General features: G+C 47.3%; 1 protein-coding gene across 5 annotated transcripts in view; it reads left to right on the top strand.

Annotated features, from left to right (window-relative positions):
- The window catches only part of znf609a (zinc finger protein 609a), a 178,010-nt gene that overhangs the window by 141,382 nt on the left and 9,922 nt on the right, over positions 1 to 26,706 (top strand). For 3 of the 5 annotated variants that reach the window (XM_046356446.1, XM_046356456.1, XM_046356465.1), the window contains 2 exons: positions 12,189 to 12,420; positions 24,323 to 24,410. In XM_046356446.1, the coding sequence (XP_046212402.1) occupies positions 12,189 to 12,420; positions 24,323 to 24,410 (320 nt within the window). Of the gene's footprint in view, positions 1 to 934; positions 1,221 to 1,346; positions 2,222 to 12,188; positions 12,421 to 24,322; positions 24,411 to 26,706 lie in introns of those variants that run through there. The other 2 variants (XM_046356480.1, XM_046356473.1) reach the window with 2 other exon arrangements.

Genomic DNA, 26,706 nt, shown 5'->3' with positions numbered 1-26,706 from the left:
CTTTTCTTAATACACCACTGAGCTGCCAGTTCCCCCAAGCACTAACTCTCTCAGGTAGCAGCAAATTCTCAATTGGCTCTCCGCAAGAGGAAAGAGACAGGCAAGTGGGAGGCAGAAGAGGTGTCAACTATTTTTTTTCCTCTCTGCATATGTAGTCAGTTGCTGTGCACAAAGCCTTGTATGCCCTTCCGTGTGAACTGAATAAAGACGTCAAGCCATTCGTGAAACTCTAGTTCAGTTATCAGGCAATCTAAGGTCTTTTTCAGCTTGCTTTACTACCTTCTGGTTTCATGCAGGCTCCTGTCCCTGAATACTGATAAGCCGGAAGGCTTTCTCTCTCCCCCTCTCTCGCTCACTCACTCTGGCTCTTTCTCACTCTCTCGCTCCCATTCCCTCTCTCCCCCTCTCTACCTCCCTCTCTCTCTCTCTCCCTCTCTCCCTCCCTCTCTCTCTCCCCCCTCCCCCACCCCCTCGCCCCCCCCCTCGCCCCCCCCCTCTCTCTCTCTCTCTCTCTCGCTCCCCCTCTCTCTCTCACCTCTCCCCCTCTACCGTCTCTCCCTCCCTCTCTCTCTCTCCCCTCCCTCCCTCGCTCCCCTTCCCCCCACCCCTCTCTCTCTCTCTCTCTCTCTCTCTCTCGCTCCCCCTCTCCCTCTCTCTCCCTCCCTCTCTCTCTCTTCCCCCCCCTCTCTCGCTCCCCCCTCTCTCTCCCACCCCCTCTTCCCCTCTACTCTCTCTCCCCCCTCTCTCTCACCCCCTCTTCTCCTCTACTCTCTCTCCCCCTCTACTCTCTCTCTCGCTCCCCCTCTCTCTCTCTCTCGCTCCCCCTCTCTCTCTCTCTCTCTTTCTCTCGCTCCCCCTCTCCCCCTCTACTCTCTCTCCCCCTCTACTCTCTCTCCGTGAAACACTATTTTGGTTGTTATGCCATCGGTAGAAAAGCTTTTCCTCCCCGCTGTCTCTGGTCATATTACACCCAGTAGTCCGGGCTGTGTTCTCAGGGAACACAAACACTTCTCAGTGTGTCTACTCGCTCTCTCTCTCTCTCTCTCTCTCTCTTGTATTCTGTCCTCCCTCCCTTTCTCAGATTCTGTTTTCACGCATGGGCTCAAAAGCAAAGAGGCGTCGGAGGTGGAGCTGGCAGTGATCCATCAATGCTGAAACTAGGGCGAGCAAAGGGAAATGTAACCTAAACGGCAGGCTAAACCAAAGAGCACAGCCTCTCAGTAAGTAGAGACACTGCCTTTGTACACTCGGCGGAGTAGCTGGTGACTCCCCTGCCCTGCACACACAGCGCCTTTTCCACGTTCATTTCTAAACGGGCATAATGTAGGCGTCGACAATGTCTCGCGAAAACTCGAGTCCTGCAACAACGCCGTTTAGCCGGGGGGCCGAGAGAATTAAATCAAGGGTTTGCTTCCATTTCCTTGTTTTTGTTGTTGTTGTTGTTTCTGGTTGTTTCCTGAGTGCACACTCGTAATCAGGCAGCCTGCGCCGTGCTCCGGTGCCTCGGCTTTCAACTCTGAACAGAGCCCATTGTTGTCTGATGTCTGTGTTAGCCGAGTGTGCTTCTAGGCTGTGTCTCCAATCATGCAGCCTCAACCCACAGAGAAGAGGCTAAAATGCCTAGCCGCCTAACCACAGAGACACCCAAGAGTAGCGGAAATTGACAAAGGTAGCTTCATAGAGTTGAATGCATCAGAGCAAACGAGAGCTGTCGTAAGGACTATTCGTAGCCGCAGTGACAATAACGGTCTAATTGCATAACGTCTAGGGCTAGCGTTCTCTCACTAACAAGCCGCTGCGTTCAACTGTTTTGTTGAACCAGTAATTTGCCATGTGATCTATAATTGACAGTAATTTTTGTTCAGTCATTGGCTATAGGCCTTCTGTAGCTCAACATTGAACAATGCCCCCCCCCCTCTGCTCTGTTGTCAAGTGCCTCCTACTCAGTCAAGGCCTCTGCTGAATTGTCGAGACCAGTCTATTGGCTGCTTGCAAAGTACAGGTGTTGTCGGGGTTACCACCAGTCCTTGCTTCCTCACAGCCACTATCTCTCTCACACACTCCCTGTCTCGCTCTTTCGCGTACGCGCACACACACACACACACACACACACACATACACAACTACAATTGAATTGTCATCGCCACAGGCAGTAAAGAAAGGCATCTCTTTTGTTAAGCACCTTCTGTGGCAGCAGGAATCCAGTGAATGGCCTCTTCAGGTAAGGCCTTGCCAACAATTATTCTCTTTTAAATCAAAGCTGCTTTTGTTTACCATAGAATCATAGCGAATATCAAATTGACCTCTTTATTGAATTTTCTTAGTTTTATTGTCTGTTCTAGTTTCCCTTTCTCAAGAGCTGCTTGGTTTAAAAGGCTGGAGACTTTTATTTGATTGTGTTTCATTTAGTTCAGTACAGTAACGGTTCTATTTTGGTTTCACTGCCTCGTTGACGTTGTTAGGATGTGAGAGGGCTTGGCGTAGTCTCTTTCCTCTTAGCAACAGGTGAATAGCTGGCTGAGGCTGTTGCTAAGGGCCCGGAGATGAGGGAGGGAGGCTGGATTCTCTGAGCTGTTCTGAAGGCACCGCCTCAATCTGCCTCTCCCTTGGTGGTGGAGGGGGGGCTGTTTGGCGAACCCACCCTCCTCCCCTCAGCATAAAATGGGTCACCGAAGAATACCAGTTCTTCCTAGTCATTGAACATGCTGCTTGGTCCTTTAAAAAAAAAAAAATGTTTTATTGTCACAGTGAAATTTTCTAGTGTCAGCCGTAGTAGTATGGCACCCCTGGAGCAAGTTAGGGTTAAGTGCCTTGCTCAAGAGCACATCGACATATTTTTCACCTTTCGGGTTACAGGCCCAAAGCTCTAACCGCTAAGTTACCTGCCGCCCTTTTGTGCATTGTAGAAATAATACTTGCTACATATTGGAAAGAATACCCGATGGCAAGGTATTCAGAGTCGGACTTATTGTGATGTCGTTTGCCTGTTGAAATCTATTTTGCTGGGCAGTTTTAATTGATGTCCAACGCTCTCATTAGACTTCTCTTTGAGTTGTGTCAATAATGGTTAAAGGGGTCTGTTGAGGTGGATGTTGACCCTTTTGTCTTTCAATGTGGCAGGTGGTGTGATTTGAATTAGCCAGGGCTCAGCTCTTGCTGTTGACTAGCACGAGGCTCTGCGTGTGAACTGTAAAACAAAGGTTTCTGTAGTGCCCTGGACTTGCACGACTCCGTCAGCCATTTCTGCCCGCAGTTCTCTCACACCTTCCTTTTACCTGTCACTTTCTGTGGTGTGTCTGCTTTCACCCGCAGCAAGCCCTCCCACGCTCACATGCTAAACACCAACTGGGGAGTCTCGGTCATTACCTCACAAAAAAAAGGCCTAGCCAATTATACAAACCTTATATGGTATTTTAAAGAAGTGGGTTGTTCAACAAATGTGGCTTCGAGTCTTTTGTGGGATAACGTTGTTTCTGTTAAACCGTGCCCTTTTTCTTGACATGGCAGTCTCTCTCTGCTGTGTCTGCAGTCCCATTTTAAGTCACTTTCATCATCCGTTGCAGAGTGCCCCGGGAAAACATGTCCGTTTGGTTTCATTCCTCTCAAAGGGGAAGGAGGGAGAAAAAAAGGGTCAAAGGCCTGTTGTATGTAATTGTGGGATGCATGTTTGAGGAGGCGTACTTTTAGCTGGCAGCCAGATGCTGGCAAGCAGCGTCGTCTCTTGAAGATGTTTTCTGTCCTCTAATGAGACACCGGGCAATTATGAACAAACTGCCTCCTCCATGAATCTAGGTTACAAAGGGGAGGGTTCAGTGTAGCCATGCCTGGTCTACTCAGTGGGGCTATTAAAGTGGTGGTTGTCTTTTGTTGTTTTTTCTTCTTCTCCCCTCTTCTCTTTCTCGCTCTTCAGTTGGAGGCTTATTCTCGGGCTTAGAGAGTTGCTTGGAGACAAGAAACAGAACCCCCCCACCCCATCGCTGCTGTGGGCTTTTGCTGGTTTTCTTTTTTTACTTCTTTTTTTTCATGAAGTTTTTTTCTCATGCTAGCGTTTAGTCATTTTCCACTTCTCTGTCTCTCTGAGGTTTTCAGCCCAGACAACGCAGCATGTCATTTAAAAGACCACATTTGGTCACAGGAAACTGGCAGGCGTTCTCCTGTGTCGTTTTGTTTTGACAGTGCTGTTAGGCCTGTTCCATGAGAGACTAGGGAGGGGGCAGAGCTGGTTGAGAGTGTCTTGGAAGGCTGGTTGAAAGTGCCTGGAGAAGACTCTCCCGACCACTCAATTTGGTGCCTCCAGTGTGGTCACCAGAGCGGCTACCAGGGCCCAGGGAAACTCAAATTACAGGCAGCCTTGTGTTTCCACAAATCAGATTTTCAATCAATCCTCCTCTAATTATAGGCATGGGCAGTTAGTGCCCGATTTGTTTTACGGGCCCCGTGGTATGGCCTTCTTCAGAATGTTCTGGCCCGGTGCCGGCTCAACATAAACTGTGTAACCACTCACAACATTAACACGGACTACTCATTCCCCTTTCTGCGCAGACTTGTTGGGAAAGTAGTGGGTTTTTACAGACCACTTTCTAAGGCTACTGACCGTATTGATTCCTCTGACACTGAGAGATCAATATTTAGACTCTTCTTATCGGAGGAACAATGGCGGTAACAGTATTGACTGTTGTTTCTGGGCATATGAGAAATGCAAAGTGTGCTACTTCTGGTTACGTTCCGTGGTCGAGGTCTGTTTTAGAGATCGGACACCCCCACGATATTAGTTTGAATCTGTCCTGTCCAGATCTCTGGGTTGTGTGTTTGTCATATCCTATTCCGAGTCATGTTGAGTGGCTGTGTGAATTGTGTCTAATAGGAGCTATGTCAGTGTGTCAGGTGTTGAGCAGCCCTCTAGCCCTATCATCTGTGCATGACTGATCACTTCTCCCCCAAGTGCTGGTGCGGGCATGCTCAGTGGACCCAGTGTGGGTGAAGGGAGGCATGTTGGGTAATGGGCACAGATTTACACAGTATCACCACAGCACGGTGATTAATTGCACTGTGTCCTGCAAAGGACAGCTTCTGTGTGAAATGCCCCCCCCCTCCCCACCACCAGATTTTCGAAACTCTCTGGTACTGCTAGTGCAGTGAATAAATTGTGGTAACCTTTGATCTGGAGGCAAGCTCGTTAAAATGATGTAACCTACATTTATAATGTTTGACATGCACAGGGAAGCCGTTCGGCATGCCAACTCGAACACACTCCATGTTCTTTGCACGGTGTTCCCGGGTTTTGGTTCAATGGTGGACTTTAGGCTACGAAGCTGAAGTCAATTGACACACATAGTTAACCAGGGCGTCTGCTAAGTCAATAACCCTCCCCTCCCCCCATTAGGCCAATGACTGTTATGACTGGTGGTGTGAAAGTATTGCTTTTATGGCGAGAAGTTATAGTCCAAGGTCTTTATTTAGTTTTTTTTTTTAATACCTTGACTGTTAAACTTGTTGAAGAGAAGTCTTGCTTTTCCTGCCAGTTTCCGAAATGGGAAACAAGCCTTTTCATGATCTGCATCAAAGTGACAAGGGCCGTTTTGGGGATGTCTAGATCCAAAGAGAAATGCCTGGAAGTCGTCCTCTTTTGAATTGCTTTTGAAGTCCCCACTGCCTGCTTGTTTACACAGTTGGGATTAGAGCTCCTAACCTGAAAGGCTGCTCAGAGAGAGGTCCATCTAAACATAGCGTGACATTAGTTCAACTTTGTCAACACCAACAGGGTTCAGTGGAAAGGTTGCGAGTGATTGATGAAAGATGCACTTTGATCTCTCAATGCCGTGCTATTTCTACACCTTTGCGAAGATTAAGCGGGGTGTCTCCTTTCAGTTAGGTGTTTTAAAATACTGTCCTCGAGGGTGGGTGGGAGGAGTAAGGTCCTTGAATATATTAGTGTTGCTTAGCATTCTGGTAGTAAGGCATCCCAGGCACGTTGCCACGCTTATGTCAACAGGTGTTTTACTACCTGCATCAGTCAATGGTGGGGTCAGAGAAGGGGAAGGTCAGTGGAAGGTGAGTGGATGACTCTGATTTTAATTTAAGCCTGTAGAAACACGAGAATGTCTCCAATCAGTTCAAATTAGCCTAGAGGCCAGTGGACCAAGACAAATGTACTCTCAAAGAAATGATTGAGAATTGTTGCTTAATTTCCTATTCTTGTTCACTTCTAATTTGCGTCAAGTCATATATTTTCCTTTTTTTATTTAGTTTCTAATACTTAGCATAATGTTGACGCAGGCTTTGTGTAATATCTCAATTGGCCATCTATATAATATTGTCCAAAATAATCTTGTGGCATCAACCCTCCTCCTATCCCTATCGTTTTCCCCCATCGCTCTCTCCGTTTTTGTTTCTAGGCAGAGGGCACTTCTCTCCCCTGTCGTTATGAAGGAAGGGGGACTTGTATGGCAGATGTATTTCCCCTCTCCTGATGTTACTGGAGACTCTTGACACGGCCTGAACTATGCTCCCTCACCACTGCCTGACTCCGACCTCCCCAGCAGGGACAGGTCACTCCCTCCGAGAGGGATGTTGGGAAGGTGACATCACCCACCCGGGGGCCTCGGGGATCTGTTCCTGAACCTGAAACACTTACCCGGCAGCGGAAAGGAGGGCGTGGGGGCGCAGAGGAATGTTCTGGGAACTCGATGGAATTGAGGCTGTAACACACTCGCCTGCCAAAACCTAATTTTTTGTTCCGTGGAGGGGGAGGGAGGGGGGGGATTCCATTCCTATTATACCAGTCGTCTTTTGCCCCAGTCCTTTTCCATACCTCTTTCCCCCCCTTCCCCTTGTTTTTGAGTGATTGTTTTCCGCCTCTGAAAGGCTGTCTAAGGGAACATTGATTCTCCTCACTCTGCCAGGGTGAAAGTGGATATGGTTGTTTGATGCTTTCCAGACCACTGGATTGTGGGGACCCTTAAGATAATGCCCAGGGGCTTAGCAGACCAAGGGTCTGGTCTTTTGCAGCCAGCAAAATGACATGTGGAAAAACAGTCATGAGCAGGGGTGTTACCCCTTAAAAAGCTTCTAAAGTAAAGGACCGGTCACTTTTTTCTGTTTTGGTATATGGCCTTATTAGCTTCGTGAAGCTGTATATTGATATAAAGACAATATTTATCGACTGAACAGCGATGTGGTTCTATTGGAACCTATGCCTATTATGGGCACGTAAATGATGTCACTTGTCGATCAATCTCAAATGCTTTTTACCTAGTAGCCCCACATCTCCACAGCAGTCTTTTCGTAAACATGGCACACTGCAACAACTTGCATTTGCAATACTTAAATCATATGCTGAACAGTAAAAAGAAGCACATAAATGGTTTATGTTTGGGATTAAACTGTCGTTGGACAGACGCAATCCGTTTACATCTTCCGAGTCCCGGTTGCAGGGTGTGGGCAAAGCACATTGTATGTGTGTGTGTGTGTGTGTGTGTTGTGTTTGTGTGTGTGTGTGTGTTGTGTTTGCGTGTGTGTGTGTGTGTGTGTGTGTGTGTGTGTGTGTGTGTGTGTGTGTGTGTGTGTGTGTGTGTGTGTGTGTGTGTGTGTGTGTGTGTGTGTGTGTGTGTGTGTGTGTGTGTGTGTGTGTGTGTGTGTGTGTGTGTGTGTGCGTGCGCAGGCTTGGCGAAGTGAACATTTTTGCAGAGACAAACGACCACTAATAGTGCACTTCAGCCCCCAAAAGGAGAAACCGGTCCAGGAATACTGGATGTTTTTGTTGTAGGCTTCGGGCTGGAGCTGCCACTGAGGTTTTGTATCCATTTAGATTTCTGCTCCCCCCGGGCTAGAGACTGGGCCTCCCTTCTTTTTTTTCTGCAAAGAAATAGTGTATGCATAGGCAGGGTTTCTGTTTGGCCGTCTTTTCCTGGTGTCTCCACTTAAGCTTTCGGTTTGTGTTTGGTGGTCTCTCGAGCCAGTCGTAAGCATCTTTGGTTTGGAAGGATCTGGCGCTCGGGTATGTAAGCATGCTTTTGGTCGACGGTTGGAAGAATTCCTCTTCGACCACTGCTGTTTTCAGGTTCGCTTTCGTCTCTATGGAGCCTACACTTGCAAATAAGCGTTAGCCGTTAGCTTATGATAAAGCGTCACTTGTTTTTCCATACGCATCGTCTTGTTAGCCGACAACAGCAAATAAATACTTGACTGTGTTCTGAGCCTCTGGCATTGAAAAATGTGGTTTGTATCTACAAGCATCAGTTTCATGAGAGCAGCACGAGGACAGGTGGCTGAGCATGATGCCCTGACTGTAATCTCCCAGTAATCCTGTCTGAGGCCATGGGCTCACTTACTTCTCCCCAGCCTGATTAAACAGGAAGATATGACTGAGGTTCACGTCCTGCAGACGGGCTGCCGCAGCAACAGCTTTGCAGGTGGGCTCAGTCTTCAGGTTCTGAAGGGCAACAGGTTTAGTTTTGAGCGAATCGCCCTGTGATTCTGTAGTCTTTATAAAGGTGGAGAGAGTGAAGTCTTGCCTCATGCCAGAGTATACAATGAAGTTTCATCTCAGAATTGGCAGAATGAACTCTTCCCCTGCAAGGTGTGGGGTGATGAGTCACTCAGACGGTACGGTTCTCGCCAGGCCCCAGGAATGGGAGAGCGTGACTTCGCACAGAGCCCTCGCAAACAGTGTGGTCGTCTGTTTTTTTTTTTTAGCAGCCAGACTGTAAATCCAGGGAGCTGCAGTCGTGACCAGCACGGTGATGGAGACTGTAAATCCAGGGAGCTGCAGTCGTGACCAGCACGGTGATGGAGCAAATGAGAGAGAGACATTGAATTTAGCATCGAAGGACAACCACTGAGTGAGTGATCACTCAACCACAGGAGTTTCCCCAGACTGGAGGATTTGGCTTTGACTGATGAAGTTGTGCTCTCTTGGATGCTAATCATAGACGAGCCCTTCTTGTGTGTCAGCCTGCCAGCCTTGCTGCAACAACATTCACGACTGGCTCAATTACAGTAGCGCCACAGCAACAATCACTATCTAAATTCTGAAAAGACAAGCCTATCCAAATGCATTTCAAATGCCCCCCCCTCCAGTCTATATGGTGCACTCCGCAGTCATCTGCAGCGCCATCTCTGATATTCAGAGGGCTCAATGATATCCTTGACGACAAGGGCCTTTAAGAGGCGGTCCCAGAGCTCCCTGGGCTGCTGAAGGCACCAGCTGCCGCTGCCTGGCGCTCCAATTAAAGGCTCCACTTCTCTCGGCTCAATTCATTAGGGAGCTTGTTGCTTACCGCCGAAACACACGGCGAGAGCAACAATCCCAACAAACGGCCCCTAAAAAGTCCTTTTGTGACCGTCCTCGGCTACACCCCTCTCTCTCTCTAGTTTCTACAACTCCCCTTTCTCGTATGCTCGCTCACAATAGAGCCTCTTTGCCGAGTGGGCTGCCACCTGCGAGAGTCAAGCAGAAGCGCTTATGTAAATACCTCGTGTCATCCACCACCTAGGTGTGGAAGTCATTAATGGTGGTTTTCTCGCCAACGCGCGCGCTTTTTCGCCCCGTCCGTGGTGGCAGCGTTTCAAACATCCCCCACGTTGGTGTGAAGTGTTCTTTTCAACGTAGGACTTTTCTGTCGCTCAAATAATGGCTTGTAATTCACAAAATCTCCTTTAATACAAAGCTTTAAGACGCTTCAATTTTTTGTGGAGTCAGTGTTTGCCTCTTCTTCAATTGTGTTTTATTTTACCTGACACAGCAAGACGGGTTGGTTTTTATTCAAATGAATTAGGCTCGTCAGTCATTAAGCAACGCTGTCATGGGGGTTTGTTTGTAGCCTAATGAGGGTATGATGTAGAGTCAAGCTCATCAGTACTCTCATACTCTCAGCACATCTGTTGTTGTGTAAATTAGGCCGAAGCTCATGACAACTCACTGTAGCCTACACGCCACCTTCCAAACATACAAGTCAACCTTCACATTGCTTTAGCCTCTAGAGTACAAACAGTACTCCACAATCCCAGGTGTGCTCTGAAAAGTTGACAACGTAAGTAGTGCCGTCACAGGGGTTTGCCTACGATAAGGGCGTACATTCTCGAGAAATGAGTGCTGTGGATACTGGCTATGGTTTCCATTAATAGACACTGGTATGTTTACTAGCGGTTCGGTTGACTGACTGCCCCAGTAGTTTTCAGCACCCTGCTCCACTAGCTCCAGGGCTTATTGCATTGTTTGTTCACAGGTCGTTGCCCCCCTGGGATAGTGGTGGGAACAAAGGGCAAGCCCTATTTTCTCTCTACAGTGGTGTGAGGGAGGCCATCTGCGGATTGGCCTTGATTGAACACATCCTCGTTGATTAGCCCTGCTTTTCAGCGGTGTGAAACGGCCCCATCAGCTCCTCCTTGGCTAGCTCCAGGATTTATTATGTTGGCGCCTGGAATCAGGAATCTGTCACAGCGCGACCTTCGCCTGGTTTCTCCAAGTAGTATTATCGTGTGTTCAACCTTTCTCTTGAAGCGCTTAACACACAGGCTTTTCCCAAAGGCTGTAAATTGAAACCAGGTTGACGGAAGTGGATTAGGGAGTCTCCGCTTGTGATCATAATCATTTGGTGGGTGCTTATATTTGTCTTATTTCACACATGTACAAGTGTGTGTTACACACGTGTGAATTGGAAATATGTTTTGCATTTCCAACTCCCACTAAGACACCCTCGGAGAGTGGTGTCACGGCCAGGTTCAGCCATTGTCACCGGTGACCCTGGCGAAATTAGGGTTAAGTGCCTCCTCGCTCAAGGCCACACCAGCAGATGTTTCACCTTTTTGTCGGCTCGGGATTCAAACTAGCCAACCTTTCGGTTACTGGCACAATGCTCTAACCGCTGGGCTACCTGCCACCTTACATGCACCTTCCTCTCTGCATTGTAAGTAAACACCAAGCAATTGCGATGTCTTAAACAATTCTCCCTAAAGTCCCATCAATACTCTTGTTGAAATAGCAATTATATGATGAGTGTAGTTTTAGGAGTAGTCTTACTTGTACATATTTTCCCTTACCTCACGGAATGGCAGCTACTGTTAAGTAAAATAGGAAAGACCTCATTACATAAAGTATGGCCTCGTTGTTGACTTTTCTAACAACGTACGGATTGATCTACTGCACTGTTTTCTGTTTTCTTTGGTGTTTGGTTCTGGTAATGTCGCTGTTTGGAACACAAGCCTAGTACCGCTATGTCAGTCTGTTGTTCTCCCCCGCTATGCTTGGGTTTGATTTCACGGTAAAAGAGATCTCTTACTAAATGCTGCACTTTCATGTGTGGGGCGAGTCAATAAACACCACTAATTAGATTGCCAAGTTGCCCCCTCCCGCTCAACCCTGAGCGAGAACTAGCAATAACATTTTTGAAATCAAATGGCTTCAGAAGCTACAGCTGAGAAAAAGAAACTGGGAAAAGGGTGCTTTATTACAGCCGTAGCTTATGTTTTAATGATTCGGTGCACTTAAATGTCCTCAGCCATGAATAATAATCATGGAGGATGGTAATGATCCCCACCGTCAAGGTTAAATAAGCTAGCGGAGTACTACTTCCACCACGGCTCTCTGAATATGGCTGACTAGCTCACACAGCAGGAGAGAAGGCATCCTAGCTAGACCCCCATAAAGCCAGCTCTTTAGATGAGGTGACTCTAGCCAATTCTCTTGTCCCAATAGCGGGTTGCAATGAGAATTGCAATGAGTGACCCATGGACATGATCAAAACAAATCCAGATTCCCCCAGGATGAAATTTACCTTTCAAATAACCCAGGCATCCAGGCGGGTTCAGTGGGTTTGTGAGAGGCTGAGAGCTCAGGTCTGAAGGGGAAGCAGCACTGTCAGTGCTGCAGCTGAGCCAGTATGCAGAAGAGGGGGGGGGGGGCTCCGCAGGGGGTTTCAATCTCTATGACCTCTCATCTTCAATGGGCAACATTGACACCGCAGGGGAAACGCCGCAGCTGCTGCCAACAACAAGCAATGACTGCTACTGACTACCACTGTATCAGAGCATCTAGCCTAATCATTTCTTGCCACCCTACACATTTCGTTGTGCCTATCGTAATGTAGGCTGGCCTCCTTTGTGTGGACATAGACCACGTTAAGCATATCGATGTCAGCTTGGTTTATCATGTTATCTCTAATCAAAATTTCTCCTTTCTCCTGGTGCAGATGGAGTCTCTGGTCTCCACACCCAGCCCTCCACCCCTCCATCTCCTGGCGCCGGTGGGCAACCGCAACGAAAGCATCGCCTCGCCCTGTGAGCAGATCATGGTGCGCACTCGCTCAGTGGCGTCCAACACGACGGACGTGGCCCTGGCCACTGATCCCGAGTGCCTGGGGCCCTGCGAGCCCGGGACCAGCGTCAACCTGGAGGGCATTGTCTGGCAGGAGACCGAGGACGGTAAGGACTGATCTCCGGGCAAAGGGAATACAGGGATAAACAATGTGTATGGATTATTTTTATTTTTTTGTGGAAAATGGAAGTGTTGGCTGGGATTTATTTCATGATGAACCCTAGTTCAGTGGTTTAATTGTGTGCTCACCCACTGAAATCCTTCGGCCTATATTTTATGTATTAAAGGTTCAAGATGGAGGGGAAAAGCAACATGTTCTGTTTTCGTTTATCCTCTGCCATAAATAGGCCTCATCTGGTATGATAACTGTAAGCCCTCTTTGGATGAATAATTAATTGATTAATGCAGAAGAGACATTCTTCAAAGAGGTGCATTAGGCGGTTATTGTAGTTACACCATCGCCTACAATTGGAGCTAGCTTATCAGCATTCTGAGGGCCAAGGGTCTTGTCTGCTTTATTGTGTGTTCTCCCAGTGAGCCGGTCTACTCTCAGTACTTTGCTCCTCTTCCCTCGCTTGGTAATGGAGAAAGGAAGCAGAGGCAGTCGACGACTCGACGAGAAATTGCCTCAGCCGCCTCCTCTTTTTCATCACCACGGCAGCACTTAGCCATTACAGATTTGAAACCTCATTTCACAAAAGCTTCAGGTCTCTCGTCGGGGAGCAATTCCCCGGGCGCAGGAACAGCTAGCACGCCTTCTCCGACATGCTCTTCCCCCACAGGGCCGCTAATGTGTTTAAAGTGAAGGACTACTCAGCACACCAGACTGCCTTTTAATGATTCAGCGCAGGGGTGGTAGAACACATGGCGCATCCACAGTGTTGTTTACAGTCGCTTACAAACCTATCCGATTCCGGAGGAAGGGGGAAAAAGCAACGCACCCCCCCATCTTGATACTGAGTGAGGTGGTGCTATCTGCAAGCCACTTACTCCCAACCTCTTTAAGGGCCATGAATAAATCAGGGCTCCGGAGTATCTGGAGCTTTATCGGGAAATGCATCAACAGAGAGGATCCCGAGGGTGGCTAGCGTCGGGCCGGTCGTTTATTCCCCCACTAATGGCCCTGGTCAGACTCGCAGCAGCGTATTCAAATGGCCGTGATTTACCGGCAAAGCGGAATGTTGTCAGGAGGCACTTCGCCCGCATTCTCTCGCGCATTCCATCACCCCCACTGCCATGGTGTGACAACACAGTACGCGAACGACCCATGCTCACGCCGGACATAGAATGCATCTGACTGAATGAGAGAAGACAGACGGGCAGTGAGCGTCTATGGCATCATAGCGTGTCAAATTAGAAAGCAAGTCCATTTTCCTCACTTCTACGCAGAGCAATGCTGGTCAAATGAGCTGATCAATTGCATGTGTCGTTTGTAGAAAAGGAATTAGAGGAATCGTTATGATCTTCCCTATGCGAAGTAGACTAAAGATGTAGTTTCAAATGTATTGGGCTGTAAGCTAAGGTTTATCAGTCAAATAGGCTATATATATTTGAAAACAATTGCATCCGACCTGTGTTGATTTCAACGTCTGGAAAACTCAAGGACTCAAGAGAATACTGTTTACTGTATGTAGAAGAACGAGACTTGGTTGTTTATAAAGCAATGCTGGTCAAATGAGCAAATAAATTGCCAGAAAATAGACTATGTATTGTTACATCTGGAGTTGGGACATGTATAGTTAAACTTATCAACACTAAATAGACACTTTTTAACAGCCAGTGCCAACAATACATGTTTTGGGGGGGGGGGGTGACGCTATGCTCATCTGTGTGGATTTTGATCACAGGCATTCCTTTCACGGCTGGGAGACTCGAGAAACTCCCGCTTTCAAAAGAGAATACTGTTATGTAGAAAGAACGAGACTCGCTAAATTCTTTATTAAACTGCTCGAGTGTCTTAGCTACAACTCTCCTCACACAGGCAGGTATGGACGCTCCCGAAGGACGTACAAGGTGAGTCAAAAGGAACGCACAACAATAATTCACAAGGGCTACATAGCGAACAAAACAAATACAACTGTTTATTATTGATTGGCATGACAATAACATTGGCACGCGCTAGGCAGTGTACGTCGGTTGACTCGCGCATACATTTTGACGCAGTTGACAGCTTTTCTCTGTGCGATTTCAGCTTAACTCACAGTTCACCCTGTGGCGGTTGCTGAGAGAGAGCGACTCTCCTCCTCATCCCATCCTCCCCTCTCCTATGTCTCCCGCCCTTCTTCCTCCTCTCCCTCTAGTATTGATTCAGTGGTTCGTTTGAGGCGGTCGCCGTGTGGCTCATGCGGCGTTAGCTGCCCCCCCCCCCCCCCGGACTCTTCCTACCGCAGCAGCAGCCCACCCCCGACGAACGCGGAGAGTAAGCACTGGGAGCAGCCTCTCGGATAAACAATAGGCCATCGACATCAGAGGCTCAACAGCATCTGCTTTAGAACAGGAGAGAGACGCAAGGAGTGTGGAAGGAGAGCAGGCAAGGCAAGGTTACCCCCCTCCCACTCGGTGACGTCATCTGCCTCTTCACGGATTTCTAAGGCGCTAGAGGCTGCCGATTTAATATGCGTTGTTAGTCAATATATTCTGCGTATTTTCCCCCTTGTTGGTGCAATTGCACATCGCTCAGCTCGTCAGCTCCATATCCCCAGCTTCCTTAATTAAAGTGGGTCGCCTTGTTTTATTCGTTCTCTAATAAAGGACACCAACCTCTGCTAGGGATATTTGATTACTGAATGCTGACCTTCTTAGCTGTGCAGTATTTATTTTATTTTGCCACGTAGATCAATAAGCAGCCCCATGCTGGACCTGACAGGGTGAATGAAGTGCAGGCTGGGGTGGAGGCGCCACCCCTGACGCACACACATGCTCGTTTAACCCCCTAAGGTCGATGTTTGTGCCCCCTTGGAAATCTAATTTGCGTAATAAAAAAATAGCTCATGCCATTAAAATGACCTTAGACGAGAAGCGCCCTCTAACACTACCTTGTTTTTCATATTATTTATCATAAAAATGGCAAAACACATTCATATGACTAATACTAACAATAATAGATTTGCTTTATATAGCTAGCATTTCTAATACAGAATCTCCAAGTCGCTTTAAGAAGAACAACAAAAAAACGGAACAATTCAGGCAGCTGGCAGTTCATTGGAGATGGTCTTCCACAGATAGATAATAAGCTGGAGATATCAGTATTTTTGGCATACCAAAAATGCATATCAATCCTTCTATGTCACACTTCCCTGCAGTGAAAGAAGAGTTAGAGCGTGTTTGTCTGACCATGAGACATCCCGAAACTCGCTTTTCTCACAAAATCGTCTGCAGCGTCTGAGCGGTTTGGCCGACGAAACTATTATGGCCCCTATGGGAAGATGAGACTCTCACAAACACGACGGTGTTCTCCATTTTGCGACTCGTCTGAAGTCGGTACAGCCGATCTGCCAACTTTTGTCTGTAGCTTCCAAACAGTTATGGCTACACACTAAAATGTATAACTTCAGAACACAATTCCTTTGGATCTGTTATTCAATACGTTCATAGAGACTAAGGCCAAAATAAAAATGTTCATACGTTTTTTTGGGGGGGGAGGTACTTCAAGGGCTCTTAATGTTTTATCAAATAGCAAAATGATACTTGGTATGTCCTTCTTAAAACAATTTCATAGAGCTTAGTAGATCCCCCCTTCCCGCAGCTTAGACAGGGCTTAGACTTTTATGGGTTAAGCACAAACACACAGACACACCGTCAGTCAAAGCAGCCAGGGATTCCACACTCACACATCTCTGCTTGCTGGGAAGAGCGAGACATTCGGCAGGTAGAGAGGTGTGGCATTTGGCGGCAATGCTGGGCCGGAAATAATGAAAATCCTGCGGGGATTGGACCCTGACCCCCGGGGGTCATGCTCGCTGTTGTAGTGTCGTCAGCCCATTCCAGTCCCCCCACATACTGCTGCTGATGATTCTAAAATGTCAGGGGTTTTTCTTCACATTTTCAAACAGTCCGTTTATATTTCCCAACGGGGCTATACATTTGGGTGAGGTTTTTCTCTCGCCTGACTTGTCTTGTTTCACTTCCAAAAATAAAATGAAACCATCTAGTGCCCAACGAAATAACCAACACAATGTCAAATACAGGTAGCCTAGTCAAATAATTAACAACCAATCACATTAACCGTTACTCTCTCTCAGGAATTCCACTAACGGTCCGTATGTAGCCAAACGTAGCTGCTGCTCATGTTGGTGTCTGTACTGATGGCGCAAAAGCCATGACACGGAGACATAGTGGAGTGGAAACGCGTGTGCAAGCAGTTGCTCCCGACGCCACTTGGGTAGACTGCATCCACCGAGAGGCTCTTGCTGTTTGGGAATGGCTGACAGCTTGAAAGACGTTTTGGACAGTACAGTGAAAATGGTTTACTTTGTTAAAGGAAGGCCCCTGAACTCTTGTGTACTTTCTGCATTATGCAATGATATGGGCAGTGACCATGTCACACTTTTACAACATACAGAAGTGTGCTGATTATCAATGGGCAAAGTATTGACACGTTTTTTTAAATTGAGAGACGAGCTTAAAGTTTTCTTTACTTACCATAATTTTCACTTGTCTGACCGCTTGCATGATGACGAGTTTCTCACACGACTGGCCTATCTGAGTGATGTTTTTTCTCACCTGAATGATCTGATTCTAAGATTACAGGGACTCTCCGCAACTATATTCAATGTGTGGGACAAAATTGAGGCTATGATTAAGAAGTTGGAGCTCTTCTCTGTCTGCACTAACAAGGACAACACCCAGGTCTTTCCATCATTGTATGATGTTTTGTGTGCAAATGAACTCAAGCTTACGGACAATGTCAAATGTGATATAGTGAAGCACCTGTGTGAGTTGGGTGCGCAATTACGCAGGTACTTTCCCGAAACGGATGACAAAAACAACTGGATTCGTTATCCCTTCCATGCCCTGCCTCTAGTCCACTTACCGATATCTGAACAAGAGAGCCTCGTCGAAATTGCGACAAGCGGGTCTGTGAAAATGTAATTTAATTAGAAGCCACTGCCCGATTTCTGGATTGGGCTGCGCTCAAGAGTATCCTGCCTTGGCAAATCTCGCTGTTAAGACACTGATGCCCTTTGCAACCACGTACCAATGTGAGAGTGGATTCTCGGCCGTCACTAAAACTAAATACAGGCACAGACTTTGTGGAAAATGATTTAAGACTGAGACTCTCTCCAATACAACCGAACATTGCACCGTTATGTGCATCATTTCAAGCACACCCTTCTTATTAACCTGTGGTGAATTATTCACAATTTTCTATTAACAAATATGATTTTATATGTACTTGTGCCCTGGTCCCATAAGAGCTCTTTGTCACTTCCCACGAGCTGGGTTGTGACAAAAACTCACCCTCATTCTTATGTTTAATAAATGTATTGTATAGTGTGTTTGTAGCAAGCTAACAACGATGGCAAAAAATAACATTTGAGAGTGCGCTGACCCTGATGCTAGAGGGGGTACCCCTCTAGCATCAGGGTCAGCGCACTCTCAAATGCAGCTCGAGGTTGAATGTTTGAAGGGGTACGGGACTATAAAATGTTTGGGAACCACTGTTCTAAAAGTTTAGTGCCCTTAAAGTGCCGCCCAGAAAAGCCCCCACCCCACCAGCACTCCCCTCACGGCAGGGCCGGCTGGCGCTACATGCCAGGGAGAAGTCAGGCAGACAGTGTGCCAACACAGTGCAGGCAGTGCCCACACCAATGACCCGGCAGCAGACCTCTGTCAGAGGTTTGAGAGCAACTAAGAGAAACTGCCAAGACCCACGCTCACGCCCCCGCTGTGGGATTGCCATGGCTACGAGCGTCTGCACCCGGCCATATTTTTTATTTAATGTGTTATGATTTGGGGATTAAGTCAACATTGAAAGCACGCCAGCTTTTTTTTGCTGAAGAATTTCGTGTTGTTTGGATAAAGAATGGTGAAAAAATGTGCAGGAGGAGGGAACGGAGAGTTGAGCAGTGGAGAGAGCTGTGGGTAGTGAAATATTTATGGTTGGAGCACTGCCACGCTGTTTGAAACAATTGGTTGCGAAGCCCGCTAAGAGGCGGCTCTGGGCCTCACAGCTGAGAAAGCCCTTCTAGCTCAGAGCTCAAAATTCAGCCTTGTCACTCGGTCCAACCTGGCTTGTCAGAAAGTCCCATGAGATGTTACTGCAGAGAGAACAGCTGGTACCGCTGCTTGCTATTGTCCCTGTCCACTAAGAATGTAATGATGATGGAAACTGGGAATGTCTAGTTTGTCTATGTAGGCGAGCCGGTCTGAACAGACAAATGCACACGCGCACACACACACACACACTGCTAGGAGCCCTGAGGGGATTCTGCAGTTTCCCTGGCATTTATTCACTCAGTGGTTCGTGTGTCAGTGAAGCCCGCTCGGAGCGTGCTCGCTACTCATCCACTACACCCCTCAGTCTTTCACTCTGCCTCTCCCAGAGCTGTGGTTTTGGCCTCCGTTCTCAGCTCTCTCTTTCCTTTTCAATCAGTCTTCCCCATCTGTCCAGTTAGACCTCCCTTCATTCCGTCCATGGTCTTTCTCACTCGTTCTTGGGTTCGGACCAACCCGCAGCGAGGCAGCTAGCCAGCCCTAGTGTATATTCAGCCTAGTCCAGCACAGCTCCAACCCAGCCCCGCTGCACTAGACAGTTTTTGAAGCAAACTTGACACTGGCCGGATGACAATTTCCCCTCCCCCCTCTCCATTGTTGACAACTCAAATGATTTTCATACGCATACTAAAAAAGCTAGATTGGGGTGGGTAGGTCAACTCTGCGAATACAGTGGCTTATGTGTTAGTTAGATGTTGACATTTTGAGATGGAGATTAAAGGTACACAGCGTGTGTGTGGTCAATGGCCAGACACATGAGAACAGTTCATAAGGACTAGTACAACAGGGGAACGGGCAGGAGACGGTCAGGCCCTCAAAAGGAACCTGGGGGGAAAAAAGGTCAATTCTCTCACTCTCCTCTTCCCATTAAGCGGGTCACTCAGCTGTGCTGAATGACTAGTGGGGTGATTACAAAAGAGGAGCTCTCTCCAGTGGGGAGACCCCCACACCCTGGCCATGTGATCCCGCTCGTCGGAGGAGGCAGTGGCCGTAGCCGCCGTGCCACAGGATCAAGACCTTATCGACGTCACATATGTTGTGTATGGCAACTTCACCCCGTCCATTTGGCGGCGCTTGCTGAGGTGGTGTATTTTAATTTGTTCCTGAGGTAAACACGTTTATGTCGTCTACCTACCCAGATGTCAGTTGTTAGGCTACGTCCAATTATTTGAACAAAAATAGGAGAAGCACCTATGTGGCCTGAGGTATCCATATTGGCACGTTTACAGAGACACGTTTAATTGAAGTGCCATATTGTGTTAAACCTTACAAAAAAATATAGCAGTTTGGAAAGTGCAGTAACTGCAGTCGACTGTGGTATTTTGGTCAAAGTAATTGTGGAATAACTGCAGTTATACTGCATTGTACTGCAGTTCAACTGCACTCTGACTTCAATCTTTTTTCGTAAGGGAAGGCTTTGTCCTTATTGGAACAAGATGAGAACATGAACACTTTTGAAAGCCCAGCACCACCACAGATTTCAGCTCTAAGCACCAAAGTCAGAGCTATAATGTTCCAGCTAGCTTTGTGTGTGGGAGAGTGTAATCCAATGCCACAGAAAGGCTGAGTCACGATGGTGGAGTTTATCAGTTACCATTTAACAGGAAAGGGATTTGATTCATTTATCCCTGCAGTTGATCGCCACTGTTCCTTCTCCCCTCCTCACTTGAGCAAACAGATTAAGGCCTTTTATCAAACACTCATAATCCTGTCCCACTCTTGTCAGCACTGTCAAAGATATTACATAATCCCACACAGCTCCCGTCATTACAATGCCTTTTAGACAGCCATTGAGAACATTGTCTCTCAGGCTGGCTAGGACTGTGCACTAGCGGGGTGACAATAACACAGGCCCTTTTCTCGCCCTTCCTCCATTTACATAGATGGCTTTTGTCCACTGTAGTCTATTTGACCTGCAGTTGGATGAATGGGTAAAGTATAATACGACAAGTTAAATGAGAACGGTGCCCCCGGTAGCAGGGGTCACAGGGCCCTGGGGGCCTCCGAGGACCTGTACACTTGACCCACCGTGAGGTCCGGGGGACCTCAAGGGTACAAGGGAGGAGGACTACGGGGGCCATGCCCACCCATTAATGGAAGGGCGTCCACTGGGGGTAAAGATTATTAAACTGGTGACCCAGTCAGGAGAGGCCCCCGGACCCCCAGGCTCCCTCTGGGAGCTTGTCAGCTCTTTGTTGCCATTAGGGAGGCCTTTGATGGGGGAGGCGAGGAGGGGTTAGGGGAGCAGGGCTGGAGGTGGTGGTGGAGGTGGTCTTTGTTGCTCTGCGGGGGTAGTGGGAGGGAAGGGATGTGAAATGACAAGGTTCCTAGCTGCTGCACTTAAGAATCAACATGGGGGCCAGCGGTTCATGTCTCTGCTAGCTTCTTTCTCACTCAGTGCATCTCACCATTTCACTTTGTTTGTGCTCTTTTCTGTCTACATTTCTCTTGTCTCTTTCTCTTTTGCTCTAGTCTACTTACTCTTTCTGGACCTTTCTGGTTCCTCAGTTTGATACAAATGTGCCAGGCTAACGCAGATGTTTTTAGCAAACAGTGAGAAGGCGATAAACCAAGATGGAGCAGGTGGGGGGGATTTAGAGATTTCAGAGTGGGGGGTTGGTTGCCTAGTTCACAGAGACTACTTGACTCCTTCACACATCCACTCGCACACACCCTTATAAAGTCCTGAAAGATTTGCAACTCAGCCATGAAGAAGGAAAAGGAATTGCCCCCAAATCCTCCAACCCTATCCGGAGATCTGCTCTTCATGCTCTCTGGATGAGTGAAAACCCCAGCAAGCTGAGCTCTTTGTCTGAGTTTGGGCTTGTCTGCCGCTCCAGTTTGCTGCTCTTGGCAGGCGCAGTCTGCTGAGAGGTATGCAAAACAGCCTCTGACAGTCCCACACCGCAAGTATGAAAAAAAAAACAGCCAGGCGTTCTCTCTCTCTCTCTCTCTCTCTCTACAATGAGCAACTCTCCAACAGGACTGTCTCACTTATACAAGCCCTAAACACCCCAGGCAGACTCGCTGGGAGGGGAAACACATCTGCACACGGAGAGAAAGAGAGAGACTGACACACATTTGTATTGTTTAGCCTGAGAAGACTTAATGTTGCGTAGTCTCCATCCATGTTCAGACTCTGTTCTGTTCTGGGAAGGTTCAGTGCCTGGGGGGGTTATGTGTAGTGTGGAAGTGAGTGAGTTTTTTTTTTTTTTTCTATTCGAAACACTCCCCAGTGATTGTGTGGTGGGTCACCTGGTCCGTTGTAGCTCAGTTGGTAGCGCATGGCGCCAATAACGCCAGGCTAGTGGGTTCAATCCCCGGGACCGACCATGTGTAAAATGTATGCACGCATGACTGTATGTTGCTTTGTGTAAAAGCGCTTGCTAAATGACATTATATTATACTAAAGCTAGGCTAACGCTACAACAGATGGAGACGAGTCATTTCTGAATTTTCTTATTGTCCAGTGCGCCAGCCAGCCCTTCCCTCCCCCACCGCAACCCCGCCCTTATCTCTTCAGTGAGGAATAAACTCATTATCTGTCGGTCTAAACCCCAGCAGCCCTCGAAGCTCAACATGCGGAAGTACGGAGATCACGTTGTTTACATCTTTGCTTTGTGTGTCTTATCAGTTTCACACTAATGAGTTTCTATCTCCACTAAAGTGAAAGAGCAGGGTAAGAACAATGGCTTTGCAGGTCGAGAAACCGGCAGTATTTCCAGCAACAACTACCGCATTCCAAGCTAAAAAATACATCAAAAAGGAGACGGAGGCAGGGGCCGAGAGCTCTCTGAGCTTCTTAAAAAACGGAATTAGTCTTCAAGACGCTGTCCGACATGTAGCTCTAATGCTGGCAGACTCGGGTTACCACCGACGATTAATCTGGCACACACAGAGGTGACTATCAGGGGAGAGGATCGACGTGAGCTGCAGGCTTTCAGGCCTGAAAAGCAGCATAGTCTGGGCTTTTTTACCACAGGTTTCTCCCTCACGCTGTGGCTACGAGAACATAGGCTAGGTTCTACTTATTCATATACACACACACACACGCAGCTCACACACTTCAACCCACACCTGTGTTTTTACAATTGCGTATGTGAATTTAGGGACTTCCCTCACCTGCTTAAAGCACTTATGTGATTTCAGGGACTACATGAATGGTGTGTGTAATAAGCTCAGAAATGGACCGAATCTGATGTTCTATTTTTTTTTATATTCCTTGGCTCAGACTTTCTTTACAGGGCTCCGGTGTTGCACATCAGCGTTGCAGGCCATTTGAAATAACATTTGCGCGCCAGAGTAAATGACATGGAATTGACAGAGGCCTTTGTTGGTCTTGCATGGTTACCTTTCCAGCAACGCGCTGATGTCATGCTAACTGATCGCAGATGGGATAATTGCTACTAAGGCGGTTCTGCGTAACGTCTGCCTGGACATAAACTCGCGCACATTTATCATTGTTTGTTTGAACGGCTTGTCTGGTTGAAAATCAATGTTTTTCCTCATTGTAATGTAGTGAACTTTTGTTCTATTGGCGTTTTGCTGCTCTGACAAAAACCATGCATGGCGCATAATAGTGAAAATCTATCGGAACGGTTGTCAAATGTTTACCCATTCAAGTTAATTGTGCATATTCCCTTTCTTGAAACCAAAACAGTATTGTACACTTGAGTTAAGCAACATTATTTTGAATGTCCTGTGTAAACACAATCATTGTGACTGAGATTTATGAGAGACGCTGCAAAGGCAAAACGGTCGGCTGACAGAGTTCAGGTCAATTATGAAAGACAAGCCCCCGGGGGAATGTCTCAATGAAATGGTGTGTGTGTGTGTGTGTGTGTGTGTGTGTGTGTGTGTGTGTGTGTGTGTGTGTGTGTGTGTGTGTGTGTGTGTGTGTGTGTGTGTGTGTGTGTGTGTGTGTGTGTGTGTGTGTGTGTGTGTGTGTGTGTGTGTGTGGTAGTGATTCAATGTTAGCTCATCCTGTGATACCAACTGCCCCTTAGTGGTCCAAGAGCGCATGGCAGTTTCTCTCAGCAGACAAGCGCACAGATGAGCCGAGCTTCAACCCTCCACTCCCCCTCACTCTTCTAGTATCAAAGTGTCTGCCATCCAATGCGCAAACCATTCTAGAGACAAATTGAAGGCGACAGACCTGGGCTCTCACGACCAGGGAACTCTTTTATATGCCTCGGCTGTTTCCTTCCCCGGCACGAAAATACGTTTTTTTTATTTGTTTTGTTTTTTCTTTTTTCCTGTGGAGCCTCTGCAGTCTGCAGGCAGTAATGTCAGATGGAGGACACCATGCCCCTGTTTTTTTCCCCTCCTCATTCGTCCCTCGCTCAGCTGCATACAAATGGATGGCCGTCTGTCAGTGTACTGTGCTGCTCTTAGGTTGTAATCAGGAACTGCTCTGTTCTAATGGAGGGGGGAGGTGTGTTTGTTCGCAGTTCCGACAGGGAAACCAGCATGCAGCATGCTGAATGCTAAACAGTCCCCACTATTTTATTCAATACTCTGAGATGCCATTCATTTCAGATTGACCTGAATGTTGCTTAGTGCCGTCTTTTTCGCTTTAGGAATTGATATGAAACCAATGATGTAGTATGACAGATTTTTTGTACGGGGTTGTAATGTTTACCAGTCTATACTCTGTACGATATATACGCATTTTTGCTAATAATTAGCGGTTCGATTTGTATGACCTGTTTTATTGTGTGTGTGTTGCGTGGTGGTTTAGACTCTTGGCTGATGTAATCGTCATTACTCATCGTGCTCTCCTCCTCCTCCCAGGTATGCTGGTGGTAAACGTGACCTGGAGAAACAAGACCTATGTGGGAACCCTCCTTGACTGCACAAGGCACGACTGGGCCCCGCCAAGGTAAGCATACAGCAACTCAAATACACACACACTCACTCAAAACGTACGAACCCACGCGTGCACACACACACACACACATTCAAACAGAACATGCAGTCTGTCAGACACTTGAAAATAGACAGAAATCGGTATGAAGGGCCTCGGGGGCAGGTTTTCCCCCATAGCTTTTCTTATCCTCGGGTGTCAGCCGTTATGAATGAAGAATCATAGGGTAACGTCTCAGAACCCCCCGCCCGCTGACACAGGAGTTTTGAAATGCAACATCAGGGGTTGGATAGATTTTTCTCCTCTGCCATCGATCCTGTCAAGAGGCACCATACTGCTGGCTGAGCCTTTCATAGACTTCGACTAAACACGTGCAATGACTGTGTGCCAGCAGCAGTAGCAGCAGCAGCAGCGCAAGGCTCCTTCTATGCTTACGCACGAGTGAAGTGAGTTGGAGGAAAATGTCAAATATGCATAAATAGTTTCCCCATGCGCAACTTCTTTATCTCTCCGAATCAAATAAGCTTCCCGAAAAATAACACGGTGATCGTTTATTTTGATTGACAATTTTTGTGCGTTCATCAGAATCCCCCGTCAGGTGGCCTGATTACAGACGTGTCATGTAAAACAAGGTTATTAGGGAAATCGTTCTTCTTGCAAAGCATTTCTGACACTGCCAGAACATAAGCGTCAGACCTTAGACCCTGTCACAATGAACGAGCAAAGACGTCCGACAGTCGTTTACGACCTGAGGATTTGCCCAAGATGCTCTCTCTCCGGCAGAGAGAGAGCGAAACAATATTTTATGGACTGGACATTTTGTGCTGCTTTGGTGGAATTCTCCACTCTGTCTGGCCTACAATCGTCTCTTGAGTTCTGTATATACCATATTTAAAGAAATAGGCTATAGCGAATGGGCAAAATGCTGAACCAACATCTGTCGCATCACGATGTCGTCACGATCGACGATGCCTGTCAGTCATCGTCAATAGACGATGCTATCATAATATTCCCCAACCCTACAGTGAATATGGAAATATAAAGAGTCGATAGGTAATTGTTTCACCATGTGTTGCTAAGTAAGATTAACAATTGCTATAGTGCTGTAAGCAATCGTCCTTCATCTCCATAGCTTTGTGTGCCACGCAGTAATCTTCTCGTGCCATTTAACTGTGTATTCATCCATAATCCAAGTTACGATTTGTCAGTGGTTCATGTAGGGAAAAAAACTACCTCACGTGCCATCGTTCCAGATCAGATCTACACTGCAGCCACTTTTCCTGCCGTGCAACGCGTCTTTTTGATAGAGCTCTGTGACTCTTCCCTCTCTCCGTCTCTGCCCCTCTGTTCCCTGTTGGCTGGTGTGTAAAGGGGGGATGTTATCTCTTCCTATCTGATCAGCTGCCACGTCACCCTGGCCTAATCTGTCCGTGCCCCCGTGGCGCTTGGCCATCTGTCAGAACACATTGGGCTGTCGAGATTGGGGGGGGGGGATAACGAGAGGATCAGAATCCGGCACACGTCCGGGGCCTGTTAAAAAAAAAAAAAGAGCCCTCTGGAATTGGTGCGGAGATATTGGAGAGAGAGATGCAACGGGATTGAGTGGTTCACCACCTTTTGACTGTATCGTTTTTTTTAATGTGAGAGAGAGACTTTCTTATGCCACGATTTTGCGGTCCCAGACAACATTTCTGCATCTTGGGCAAATGCTTAGGTCGTAAACGATTGTCGGATGTCTTGGCTCGTTCGTTGTGACAGGGTCTAGGTCTGACGATTAAGTTCTGTCAGTATCAGAAATGTTGAGCCTTTATCGTGTACTGTAGCTGGTATTACGAGCCGTTTCCGGGTGACTGACCAATAGAGACTGCTGGTACTGAGTATTCATACATTAATATGATTATTGTGAATAGTCCGATTAATGTAATAGTTTGACAACGTTTACAACCTTTTCAAGAAGAATGATTTCCCTAATAATCTTGTTTACATGACACATCTGAAATCAGGCTACCTGATGGTATTTTGATAAATGCACAAAATTGTCAATCAAAATAAACATTCACCATGTTATTTTTGGGAAGCCTATTTGATTCTGAGTTTGGACATGAAAAGTGAAAGGGCGAGAGAGAGAGAGAGAGAGGCATTCCCATCTGAGTGTCTCTCTGCTGATGAGAATGGCAACGGGATTGAGAGCGCTGGTTCAACACCTTTGGCTTGTATTGTTTCGTATCCACTATCCACCGTGACAGTTCCTTATGGCTGTTGGTGGGGATTTCAGGATGGCAGTGAGTTCTCTGGTTGGAGGAGGAAGGGG

Source organism: Oncorhynchus gorbuscha, linkage group LG01 (genome assembly GCF_021184085.1).
Source record: "Oncorhynchus gorbuscha isolate QuinsamMale2020 ecotype Even-year linkage group LG01, OgorEven_v1.0, whole genome shotgun sequence".
In the NCBI taxonomy this organism is placed as follows: domain Eukaryota; kingdom Metazoa; phylum Chordata; class Actinopteri; order Salmoniformes; family Salmonidae; genus Oncorhynchus; species Oncorhynchus gorbuscha.
The sequence above is the reverse complement of the archived record's forward strand: the minus strand, read 5'-3'. Positions and strand labels throughout refer to the sequence as shown.